Source organism: Culex quinquefasciatus, chromosome 3 (genome assembly GCF_015732765.1).
Source record: "Culex quinquefasciatus strain JHB chromosome 3, VPISU_Cqui_1.0_pri_paternal, whole genome shotgun sequence".
In the NCBI taxonomy this organism is placed as follows: domain Eukaryota; kingdom Metazoa; phylum Arthropoda; class Insecta; order Diptera; family Culicidae; genus Culex; species Culex quinquefasciatus.
The window spans coordinates 170,495,590-170,508,829 of NC_051863.1; the positions used below are offsets into that span (position 1 = coordinate 170,495,590).

A 13,240-nucleotide genomic window follows, 5' to 3' on the forward strand; every position below is an offset into this window, starting at 1 on the left:
AAAAAAATATGATAGAGTAACTTAAACTCGATTTATATTTTCCATTAAGATGCTTAGATATAATTTATTTGTTTTAAGTACACAGAAAATAAGATCTTTTTTGAAGTTATTCCAATTAGTAAGAGACAATATATTATTTCCAGTGTAATTTAATTCATCAACCACTTACATTCCTTTATCCTCCAAACTTGAGACTGTGCAATGTTCCATTTTTTCCCTCTTTCAAGACTCTTCCAGGACGTCACGAACTAGTTCATAAAGTATCCAACTAAGGAAACGATTTCTTTTATCACTAACCCCACACAATCCTCCTCCGCTGACAGTTCGCCTAGAAAAAAAATAAGTTCTGCAAAAAATTTCATTTACATCACGTTTCTTTCGTGCTCATTTCATCCGCCGGAATTCTTCAACCAAGACACGAAGACACCCTTTTATGCACTAGTTTCATCGTCAGGAAAATTTCGCGCGAATTTTCTTCCCCGATACGGAAAACGCCAAAAAGCTGAGCCATAACTTCACAGCGCTTAAGTCGCGCGCCAAAAGTTTTCTCTTACGTAATTAGGAATTTATCTCTTTCGGGGAAAAGAGTTTCTCCGTCCCTAAACGGCTTCAGGGAAATGAACTAATTTAATGACACAATCTCTTTTGAGATTCTTTACCTTTGTTGGGAAACGACAGAAGTTTTGGAAGTTTCTGTCCCTTTAGGAATGATATCTTTGCGGAAATCCTTTCCTTTTTAATCTAGTTTTGTTGAGGCGATATTCTTCTAATATTTATTATTCTTTGTTAGAAAAACAAAAATAAATCTATTTGACTTGAAATGTGAGCCCAGTTCAATCCATTAAGCTGAATCGGACCATGTGTCAATCTTGGTTAGATGATTGTTCTGCATTCGGAATCCAAGCTCTGCATGCAAGCTGAAACGTCATGTTGGGTGCTCAGCTGGTGCACCACAATTATACACCCAACACATCTGCATAACTCTCGTTGCACTTTCATTTGCAACCACCCGTAAGCATCTGTTTGCAGTGCAAGGCATTCATCGACGACACTGGATGACAAATAAAAAATGAGTGTGGTTTTTCATTGATTTTTTTTAATTCTCTATTTAAAAAAAAATAAAAAATAAATATTTCTTGAACGCATGTGCTCAAACCGGGTGCTTTCGATAAATACAAACTTTATTTTAAATTTTGTTCGAGGTCAAAAGGCGGGCAAAAACAAATTTCAAGTCTGGTTTTCAAAATTTCTAAACAAAAAGGATTTTTTTATTTTTGCTGAAAATGTTTTTGCGGTCTGTACATCGGAATTTCATAACAATTTAAAAATTTACACGAAAAAAACGATTTTTATTTATTTTTAAACCAGCAAGCTTAGTAAAAGAGAGCACAGTGGCATCGAACCGATGAATTCCCTAAATACGTGTTTCTTAATTTTTGATTATTCCCGAGCAGGGGTAAATAACACGGGAATACCAAATTTTGGTATTACTTGGGCAAATAACAGCGACCAAAATGTGCCCTTGGTTGCCCAGTAATAGATGGTAAAATACCATGAAATCATACCAAAGGCTTGTATGTGGAAGGGCACAACAATACCATACCATGTTATTCCAAAGGTAAAATAATACCACAAAATAAAATCATTTCAATACCAAGTTGAGGTCTTCTGGATTTTTGAACATTGCTTGAATACCAAAACTTGGTATTGTCATGGTTTTAATTTTAGGTATTCCCGCCCTTGGAAAATCATATTTTGGTATTCCTGTGGTCTTCCACAAACATGATATTGGTTTGATTTCATGGTATTTTACCATCTATTACTGGGCAACCAAGAGCACATTTTGGTCGCTGGTATTTGCACAAGTAATACCAAAATTTGCTATTTTCATACCATTTTTAGTGCAGCAGTTGCAGTTAGTGAAAAAACGTAAATGATCCTTATGCAACAACCAAATCTACTCACCTGATGATTCCATGTTGTTTTTAGTGATATTCTTCACCACACCGAATGCATTTGTCATTGATGAACGGCTGTACTTGAAGTTCTTGAAGCTTCTGAAAAATAACAAGATTGAAAAATAAGTATTATGAAAATGAAACTGGATTGAAATTCACCAAAATTCAATAATCTGTTGATTGACTCGTTTTTCAAAGTATTTGGTTATCCCAACTTAGAAAAATTTCAACGTTTTTGAAAAAATATTAGTGGGTATATCACAAAAAAATTTAAATCAGCTTTAACATTTTTGGGTTTCAAGTCAAGTTAGCGCAAAATTAATTATCTCGTCAAAAATTTAAAAAATCCATAGTTTCAGAAAATTGATGAAACCTTTCAATACCAAAATAATACCAAAATGTGGGATCCTGACTTAGAAATTTTTCCACAATATCAAGTCATTTCTGTAGGGGGTATATCAAAAATGTTTAAAATCAAGTTTGAAATTTCCGGTTTTCAATGAAAGCATTCGCTTTGAGACCTCGTTTTAGCGCAAAATTAATTATTTTGTCAAAATTGGTCAAAATTTTCCCATAGTTTGAGAAGAATTTGATAAAACACCTTAATACCAAAATAATACCAAAATGTGCCATCCTGACTTAGAACATTTTCCATAATTTCAAGTCATTTCTGTAGGGGGTATATCAAAAATGTTTAAAATCAAGTTTGAAATTTCCGGTTTTCAATGAAAGCATTCGCTTTGAGACATCATTTTAGCGCAAAATTAATTATTTTGTCAAAATTGGTCAAAATTTTCCCATAGTTTCAGAGGAATTTGGTAAAACACTTTAATACCAAAATAATACCAAAATGTGGTGTTCGACCATTGACAAATTCTGCAATTTTGCAATATCAAAACAATACCTTAAATTGGTATGATACCACATTTTGCTCTTGCATAATCCTTAAGACAAATTTTTAAGGGTCCAGGAATACCAAAATTTGGTATTGATACCAGAGAAAGGTATTATTACGCATTTCCCTTGTTATTTACCCATGCTCAGGTTTTTATGTTTTAGGGGCTTTTAAAAACAACTTTTGAGCTATGGCCATTTTTTAAATTTGTTTTTTTAAATATCGAATACCTGGACAATATAAACAATAAAAATCATCACTTGAGGTATAATCAAATTTTCAATCGAAAAGTACTTTACAATTTTTGATGAAATTTACCGTTTTTAAGTTAAAGCTATTTGTAGATATATTTTTGCATTATAAAAATACTTTTGAAAGAAAAACTCCCTAAAAATATTTTTGATGAGCTTAAAAATGTCATACAATTTTCTCTTTGGAACTTTGAAAATCGGACAGTTTCTGAGATACAGCCTCACAAAGAATCGATTAAAATGATTTTTTTCTAATTATCCTGTAATTTCCTACTGACGATATCTCGGAATCTGTTGATCCAATTTTCAATTGAAACTGTTGCAAAATTTTCAGATTTCTTTAATAAAAGTATTTCAAAAATAATAATTTGGTTCAGGATTGCTTTTCTTTTAAGAAATGTTTTTTAAATGCCATTAAATTTTGTTTTAATTCTAAGAATTTCTAAAACATTTAGAATATCTTAAACTTAATTCTTAAATGAATTTCCAAAAAAGTAAAAAACATAGAAAAAATAAGCCTCTGAAAATATTAATTTTTCCAAGCTGTTTATTTAGATTTTTTATTATGTATTAAAATTTGAAATATCATTTTTTGAATAATAAATTTTTCTTTTATATTACTCACAATATAAAAAAAAAATGATTTTATTTAATGATAGTTTTTTAACTGCTTAAATCTGCAAATTATTTAAAATATCTGTAATTTGCAAAGCGTCAAAAATTTCTAAACTTTCTATTATTTCTAAAATTCCTAAAGTCTTAAAAATTAATTAAAAAAATTAAAAAATACAAATTTCAGACCTTTTTTAAAATTTTTAAAGATTTAATAATCCAAGATTTATAAACCAAATATAATTTCTGAAATTTATAAGCTTTTAAGATTTTCTAAACTCTCTCATATTCCTAAAATATCTAAAAATTTTAAAATGTTTACTATTTTAAAAACCTAAAATGTCTTATATTACTAAAATTTCTAAAAAAGTTTAAATTTTTGAAGTTATTTATATCTTTAAAACATTTAAAGTTTCAAGATTTCTTAAATTTCTAAAAAAATGTCATTTTTTATTTTCATAATTATTATTTATTTTATTTTTAATATTCAAATATTTTTAAAAATCCTAAAATATTGAAAAACCAAAATAAAAAAAAACTGGAATTTTCAAAACATTTCAGATTTATTTTTTAGAATCCGAAAAATAAAAAGAAATTCTTTTATTCCCAAAAGAAGTTAGAATTTCTAAAATTTCCAATTTAAGTTACTTTTTGATTTTTTATGCAAAATGTTTTTTTAGGAATTTCGAGTACGCCACCAGTTTTTCCAATTTTACATAAAAGTCCCTTTGACACCAAATTTCCAAACCATCACCATTTTCTGGCTGCAAATAATTGAGAATTGATGGTCAGGTCAGGTTGAAATTTTAATGGCTAGCAGTCGAGAAATTTCATTTTGAAGTTTAAAATGAGTGGTGCTCTGGAGTAACCAAGGGCTTTAGAGGTTTGAAAAAGATCGTAGGCATTGTACTGTCAAAAATCTACCAAATCAAATACAACATTGATCACACAAAACGAATATGGAAATGTATTCAGCGCTATAAATTTTTGACAGGTCGACGCCAACGAATCAGTTTAACAATACGGCTATGGTATTGAAAAAGGAAATCGTCAATAAACGCATTTTTTTGAATGTTCATAATAAAAAAACAAAAACAATGCATATTCACGAGGAAAACTACTAAAATTAGTTTGTAGTTGAAACTAATTGTGCTAATTTCTTGATAATAAAAAATAAAGATAAAACCATTCCTTTAATCACGAGCTGAGTGATTATCAGAATTGAATAATTATTAAACATAAATAGAAATATATTTTTCTATTTATGTTTAATACTTTTTCAATTCTGATAATCACTCAGCTTTCATTGCCCAGTGTAATCCTGGTCAAATCCCGAGAAAAGTTAGAAAAAAAAAACACATCCTCAGCGTTGCCTTTCTAATGAAAATTGATACTGACTTTGCTGTGGTAAAAAACCACACGAGCGGAAAAGCGTCGATGCACCCACCCTGCAGGCATAGAGAGAGGAAGAGTGCCATGCTGCTTTTCTAAGCTGTGTAGTACCGCAAATGGAGACTGCACTGTTTTACTGTTTTCTTTCTTTTTTTGCAACCCTCAACTCCTCCTCAATCGTTCCATTTTCATCGCATTCACAGAACGACAAACGAACGGACGAACGTCTGCTACTCGTCTCTTATTTTTGCTTCGACAGCTGTGTTGTGCTGGATCTCTTCCCTGTAGCTCTATCTATATTGCTCTTTGTAGTCAGAGCAGTGCTGCCAGCAGCTGCGGGAACTAATTGCGGTATAATTAAACCTTCAAACTGTCACTTCCGCTCGGAATTAACCCAAACTCGGTGGAGCTTCGTGGATCGCTTTTTGCACTGCACTCGCTCGATTCACTGCGGACTGTGACTGCAGTGGTTCCTTGAGTTTGAAATGTTGGTATATGTTTGTAACGATTTGAGAACCCCCTGCGCTCGAATTGACCATCACGGAAAACTTCCTTCGAAAACTCGGCTAATGGATAAAGTACGATGTGAAAAGAATACTCCACCCCCTACAACCTCCCCCCTTAATAAGTCCCGAGAAGCGAGCCCCAATCAACGACAGGCGATCGTCGTCACGTCACACGCAAGAACGCGATGAAATCAGAACCTAATGACTCTTGAACACGTTCAATAGCTTCGCTTTGCTTCTGCTTCTTCTTCATCGACCAACCTCGGACTGAACTTCCCTGGCTATCAGCGAGTCCTTATCGTTCACATCCGAGATCGCGACGGGGGAAAAGGAAGTAGTTGCATCCTCGCAAGGTCAATCCCACCTGGAACCGCTCACAAAGTTACACTTTATCTCAAACTGTGTTGGCTTGTGGTGTGGTGTTATCTTCGCCATAAAATGAACTGATTCATGACTTTAATCCATGTTTCTTCTATCTATTTACTCTCTAATATTTTCCCTTAGGACTCTATCTGTACATGCTGGTTGTGGAAACGTTTTCCGGCGATAATCTGCGGTTCAACATGTACGCGGCCATCGGATATGGTAAGTTATGCCAGTATTTGATTATTTTCATGTTATTGTCAGTTTCATTGCGCAAATTCAAACTTTACCATTGATCAATTCTCTGAGGTTTCGTTAATTCGATTTTTGGATTTTTTCCGGCTGAAACTTTTGGCACCTTTGGTATGCCCAAAGAAGCCATTTTGCATCATTAGTTTGTCCATATAAATTTCCATACAAATTTGGCAGCTGTCCATACAAAAATGTTGTATGAAAAATCAAAAATCTGATCTTTTAAAGGAAATTTTTGATCGAATTGGTGTCTTGGGCAATCAAGTTTTGATGATTTTTAATTTCACTTTTCACAAATCTAAATATTAGTCGCAAAAAATTTTCAACTTCATTTTTCGATGTAAAATCGAATCTGCAATCAAAAAGTACTTGAGTGAAATTTTGATAAGAATTGTACATGATTGCGAAACTTATGAAAACTACACAATAATATAATTCATTTATTCCAGTTTCTGAAAATAAAATAGAAATTAAGCTCTATTCAAATAGTGTACAAAATAATAAAAAAGTAAGCGTTTTTAGGAAAAAATAATTTTAAGAAATAATGCCAAACAATACAAAACTGTGATATTCAATTTTTTCTTATATTTTCTAACTAATAATTCTTCCAATTCCAAACTGCCAATAACTTACACAACCTGGGCCATGTGTTGTGGAAATCAATGTAAATTTGCTACTGCTATTCGTTCCTTTTTATTATTGCAAAACCTATAGGAAGACACCAAATCGAGAATTTCAAACTTCAGAGTATTTTTGAAAGTTATGAAAAAACTATGTAGACGACTGCTAATCCTAATCGTTCTTTTATTATGTAACGCAAAAATAAGAATTGTTTAATTTTTCTAACATGAACACTGAACAGGTAATTGAAAATTAAGAATTCTTTCAAACGTGAGCAGCATTTGAAAATTAAAATGTTTATTCATAAAAAATTCACAAGGGTTTTTGCATCTTTTAAAGCAATAATAAAACATTTAAGGATTTCAATTGAAATTTTTTGTGAGTTTTGCTTTTTTTCAAACGAGAATAAACTATTTGACTCCTTTAATTATTTTTGATTTGTGAAAAAAAGATTGGTCATTTATTTAAATAAAATATATTATTTTTAATCAAAATTAGCATTCTGTTGAGTGTTAAAGCCAAAATTATGATTCTTGTGAACTGATACCAATACGTTCAAATTTAAAGAAGGGAATGGAGAACTTGAAAATTAGTAATTAATTAGCCTGAATTAGACTGAAATTGCTGCTTTCAATTTACCGATCGCTTAGCAATTGAAAACTACGTAAAATTTTACCGAATTCGTAAATTCTAAAAAACAACTCGTGCTTTATCATATTTAGGAAAAATGCAGCTATATTTCTTCTTCAAAATTAATCAAGAAAAAATATGGAAAAAACTGTTACAGTCCAGTCTCGATTATCCGAAATTTCGATTATCTGAAGTTCGATTATCCGAAGATTTGTATGAGACTTCGGATAATCGAATCACGACCAAATTTTATTTTTCGTGTTTTATTTTTATTTTATTACTCTAAACATCCAATTTGAGTTCTGCGACCCCATTTTAGTTAAATTTGAATGGTTGATTGTCTATTAAATAAAAAATGAATTTTTCAATATTTTATCACCGCCATGTTGGTAATCACTGAAATTTTAAAGTTATCGCAGTTTTAATGGAAAAAGTTGATTTTTTGCCGATTTCGTCATTTTCCCGTTTTTGCACGTGGCGCGTTGAAAAATTCAGTTATTATTTTCAAAAATCATTTTCAGACATTTCTTTGGTCTAACCACGGTCAAAACGCCATTTTAAGTTTTCATGCGACTTTTTCAAATGGTAAGCTAGATTTTTGAAACTTCTTCTTTCTTATTTTTCCCAAATAGCCAAACTCATCACCTTTCTTTTGCGTCTAAGACAGCTAAAATCGGATGAAATGACGCGGAGATATGATTTTTCAAAAAAGAGGTTTTTGCGAAAAATGACGAAAATTGCAATTTTTTAAACCACCCTAGCACGATGTAGGTCACCCTAATGGCCAAACAAAAAAATACGGATCTAATTATTTTGGCCAAGGAATCCCCAGAAAAATTTTGAGCCCATTCGGAGAACTTTTTTTCGGTTTAGGCTCTTTTCAAATGGAATTGCTGTATACAGACGCCTTTGTGCTTTCCTGTAGTAAGCTTGCTGGGATTTCTATGGAGTCAGCAGAAGAGAGCTTGGAGACATCGATACTGGCCGGCAGTGAAATTAGAGCAAAGTGAAATTTTGATGAAGCTTGGAATATGCAATTACAGCTTATCTCAGTCCATTTGATTAGTGGATAATATTAAAATGAAATTGAATAAATCCGGATATTTTCAGGTAAATTTAGAACATTTTTTCTATTTATTTTTAACTTGAAACTTTTTTTAAATAAAGATTCAATTTTTTTCAATTCAATTCAATTCAATTTATTTTATTAGTAAATAATCAATTAACAATTCCGTATTTCTAATAACCTTATAGAGTTTTGGAGTTCCTTTCAACTATGATTTGAACTATAATTCATTTTGATGTAATTGGATATTCTAACAATGGATTTGGCAAGAGAAGGAAAAATTAAAAAAAAAACCTTCTAGATTTAAATAAAGATAATTGTATAGCTTCTCGATAAATTAAACAAAGGTGTGAAAATACTCTAGAGAAATGTTCAGAAATCTTATATCCCTGCTGACAATTCAAAAGGACTTCTAAAACTAAATAAGAAAGTAGTTTTACGAACAAGTGTCATAGTTAAAAACATTTAATTTTTGTCATCTTTAACATTTTTAAGAATATTCCAATTTAAATAAAGGATATTTTTTCCTGAGAAGCCCTTAACAATATCTACAACTTTGCCGAAGACATCAAATCGATTAGATAATTCGTTCTCAATACATAGATTTTTGAATATTTCAAAGTTTTTTTTAAAGACAGCTGTCAAAATTGTAGTTTTTTTTCTTGAATGGAAAAACTATATTTTTAAGTCATAGAAAAAGTACATACAAAGTTCATCCAAACTAAAACATAAAAATATCGTTATACCAAGTCTCAAAATTTGAAATTGTAAAGAATAGCTTCTGAATGTTTTTCAACCTGTCTCAACCAGCTAAACCCGAGAAGAAAATTTCCATTTATCATAATTAAGAAGCCCCAAAACTGCACAATGAGTTAGCGAGTAATCAGCCAAAGGTGCTCCTACAGCACATAAGCCATCATTTTCCAGTTCATCCACGTTGAGAAACCAAAACTGTAATTAAAATTTCTCATTTCGTTAAAAGTTTTCCCCTCCCTAGCAAACGCAACTCGCTGCTCATTAACACTTGGAGCAGCAAACCAAGGACGGTGCAATTTTTGTGGTAGAAAATCTAGCAGCGGGAAAATGGGGAAGTGGTAGGGGTGCCTTTGCCACTAAAACAAACTGCCAACAATTATTATCATATACGAGCACTGTTGGAAAGTTACCTGCACAAGTTCAAAAGAGTACACAAACAAAAGTGGAAAAGACTTTGGTTCAAGATTAAACAGGGAGATTTGAGGAAAAAGTTTTTCCTTTCCGGGAGAGCGGGCAAATTACTCACAGATCTGAATGCACTAAGCAAAAAGTGAGATATATAATTTGATACACTCATAAAAGAATTATTTCAGGAGGACTAAGGAGATTAGAACAAAAATATAAATTATGAAAAATACTTAAAAAATGTCAACGGTGCATTTAGCAAACATATTTCACAACCAACCAAACAGCTCAAAACAGTAGTTTTCCACCCAAATTTCTGCTCCATAGTCTGGAGCGAAATTTCACCTCATTGCACCAAACAAACAACTGGAAACAGTCGTTAATCACACTCAACTGTTTGTTTTTTGTTTGTGTTTTTTTCTTGCCATCACCCTTACACTCGAGTAGAGATGCCAGCATCAACACTTAGTCGATTAGAAGGGGGAAGGAAAGATTAAATGCAGCATCAAGAGTCATGGCCAACTGAATCATTTAGAACAGTGTGAGATGTTTTGCAACGAGAGTGAGAAATGAAAGTGTGCTTTTCTTGACAAGCTCTCATTGGAGTTGCAAATTATGTTGCATAGGGTAATTTGACATTGCCACTGCACTGTTAATATCGTTACTGGATTTGAGAATAACCCTCAGAAATGGTGTTTATTACGTCTTATTTCAGGGATTCAGTGCAGAAAAGAGTAGAAATACTGCAACATTAATATCTGTCATTTCTGTGCTTGCTACAAAACAAAATATGCTGAGATTTACTGATGCTTACAGCATGACTGTGACAGTTATTAATGAAGCAAAATATCTTGCCATTATGAACATAAACAAGAACATATTATGATTTTTATAAGGCCGTTGAAAATATTTTTCTCCCTCTCCCGTCAAATTATGTTCGAAAAATCAGAGGGCAAAAATTTTTTTTTTTTTCGAAAAACTTAAAAATGTTAATGGATATAGAAGTCTGATCTACTGAAAACAATCCAAAATTCATTTTTCAGCATTAATAATCATATTTAGCATGTTTGAGCTCGTTTAATAATATTTTGATTTTTTTTTTAGTGAAATTCCAATGTACAGAATCGCTGAAACATTTTTTTCTCGCAATTTTTTTACGTCGATGTTAGCATATTTTGGAAACTTATGATTGCAAAACAAGTGGACAAGTGTCTTATGCATTTTAAAACACTCTGTTCTTGCAAATTTTAAAACTGTGGCTTGTATTTCAATGTTTTAACTTTTTATTTTTTCTTTTCCCCTGTTCAGAGCAAAGAGACATAAACTCTAAAAAATATTTGTAACGGCCTTATTTGGTTAAAACTTTTTTGAAAGATTTCCTATGACTATGAATCATTTTGCGTCATTGTTTCGTCCATACAATTCTTTATATAAATTTTGCAGCTGTCCATACAAAAACGGTACATAAATATTCGAAAATCTGTATCTTTTTACGAAATCATCTGATCGATTCGGTGTCTTGGGCAAAGTATGAGGATTGTTAAAAAAATGTTTACACGGGAAAAATCCGATTTTTAAATAAAATTCATTTTTTCAAATTGTTTTTAAAGATTTTTGTTTTAGGGATAATAACCCGCAACTTATGAACCATAGAGAAATACGGGCCATTTTTAAATTTTTTGCTTGTCTTTCACTTTTTATATTATACAATTATCATTTAAATCAAGGGTCCTGATTGCTCAAAATCAACCACTCCATTCGCGAGCACAAATAGCAGGCGACGCGATACTGCCCTGATGAATTCCTACTGTTTGTCACTATCACACCATTCGCTCCCGATCACTCTTTCTTCTACTCTCCTTCTCTCTCTGATCGGCTCAGTCTCCGAACGGCTCAGGCAGGCCGAACGTCACCGATCACTCTGAACTGAATACATTTTTTATCTGATGCGCGGCGTTATACTCATTGATTTGGGTTGCCTAAAATCAATGTTTTCAATCAAATTGTGCATTTATTTTGATTTCATAACATTATAGACACCATTCAAAGAAACTTCCACCAAGAAAAAATCAAATTGATGGCAAACTGAGTGCGTGAAGACAAAAAGACTGCCGCGCTGGCATTTTGTGAGAATGGCTCTCCGCTGAGCATGGTAGTGTGAGTGTCGTCGAGCGACGGAGTAGGCAAATATTTTCTCGATGTATTTGTTCGCTGAGTGAACAGTTCGGGCCACTCGCTGGCTGCTTGCGAGTATCATTCGCTCATGAATGCTAGCGGGTAGAATAGGTGGCGAATGGATAGGCGATGAGTGAGTGGATTCTGTTCATTGAACCGAAAATCAGGACCCTTGATTTATATTGTAAAAAAATGCGTAGAGGCATAGTCTGAGGCACTATAAAAATTGATGTTTTGTTTAATATAAAAATGAAAAATGTTAGTGAAAAACACAGCCAAAGTTGACCTCAGAAAAAAATACATTTTTTTAAACTTTTTAAAAGTTACATAAAACAAGTCAAACTTCCAACCCTAAAATATTCTAATTTTTTAAGATGTCTTTTTAACAATCCATTTTTTAAGATCAAAAATTGGTTTTAAAGTGGATTTTTGTCGAAATCCGTCTAGAGGCGGGGTTGGATTGTAAAGGGTTGATGCCAACATCTCAGCAATTAATGGTAAAAATTAAGCATTTGTAAAATACTCTTCTAAAAATTTCTAAAAATTAAAATGATGCTATTGGAAAATATTTTTTTGTGAAGAGAATTTGTAAAAAAATCGGTTATTTTTGTGTACATATATTTAAAATCAATTTTTTTCAAAATTTTGATGAAAATTGTTTTTTATTGAAACATATTATTAACATTAACATACATATGTTTATATTATTAAATAAAAAAAAACAATTTTCATCATTTATTTTTTTGGAAAAAATGGTTTCGATATACTAAAGGCTAGTAATATAAAAATGCTTTCCTTCGTAATGGTGTTCGTAATGGTGTTCGTAATGGTGTTTACGTCACAAAGTAAAATCAATGCAAACTATTTTAAAACAATGCAAAAGGTTTGGATTAGGGTGGCTCGACATGATTTTACAGAACAGGCATTTTCCGGTCCCATTTGGGCCCCCAAACAACCCCCAAAATTTGGGAGCGATTGATTTGACCCGGCTTTCCGCAAAGCGATTCAAATTTGTATGAAAATTTGTATGGAAAACCCTTTTTACAATTTGATTTTTATAATTTTCATTTTTCACTCAATTTAAAAACTAACCCCGTAGAAGTATAGCCCTGAATGTCCTCTAAAACATTCCCCAAGAAAGTATGGTCCTATCTTGCTTCTGGAAAAGATACAGAGTTTTTAAAAGAGGCATTTCAAAATAAGTGGTGAAAATTATATTTCTTGCCAACACTGCCAGTACTTCGGTAGATATTTTGAAATCTTATTTTTAACGTAATAAGGAAGCAACCTAGCAAAATGGTGTCTTTGGAAAAGTTGTTGTATATGAATGTGGCTTTTATTTAAAATTATTGACATGC

At 32.0% G+C, this 13,240-nt stretch overlaps 1 protein-coding gene across 1 annotated transcript in view; it reads left to right on the plus strand.

The window, feature by feature from the left end:
* LOC6041452 (diuretic hormone receptor) overlaps positions 1-13,240 on the plus strand; it is a 148,218-nt gene that overhangs the window by 29,847 nt on the left and 105,131 nt on the right. The window contains exon 7 of the mRNA XM_038261350.1: positions 6,119-6,212. Coding sequence (XP_038117278.1) covers positions 6,119-6,212 — 94 coding nt within the window. The remainder of the gene's footprint in view (positions 1-6,118; positions 6,213-13,240) is intronic.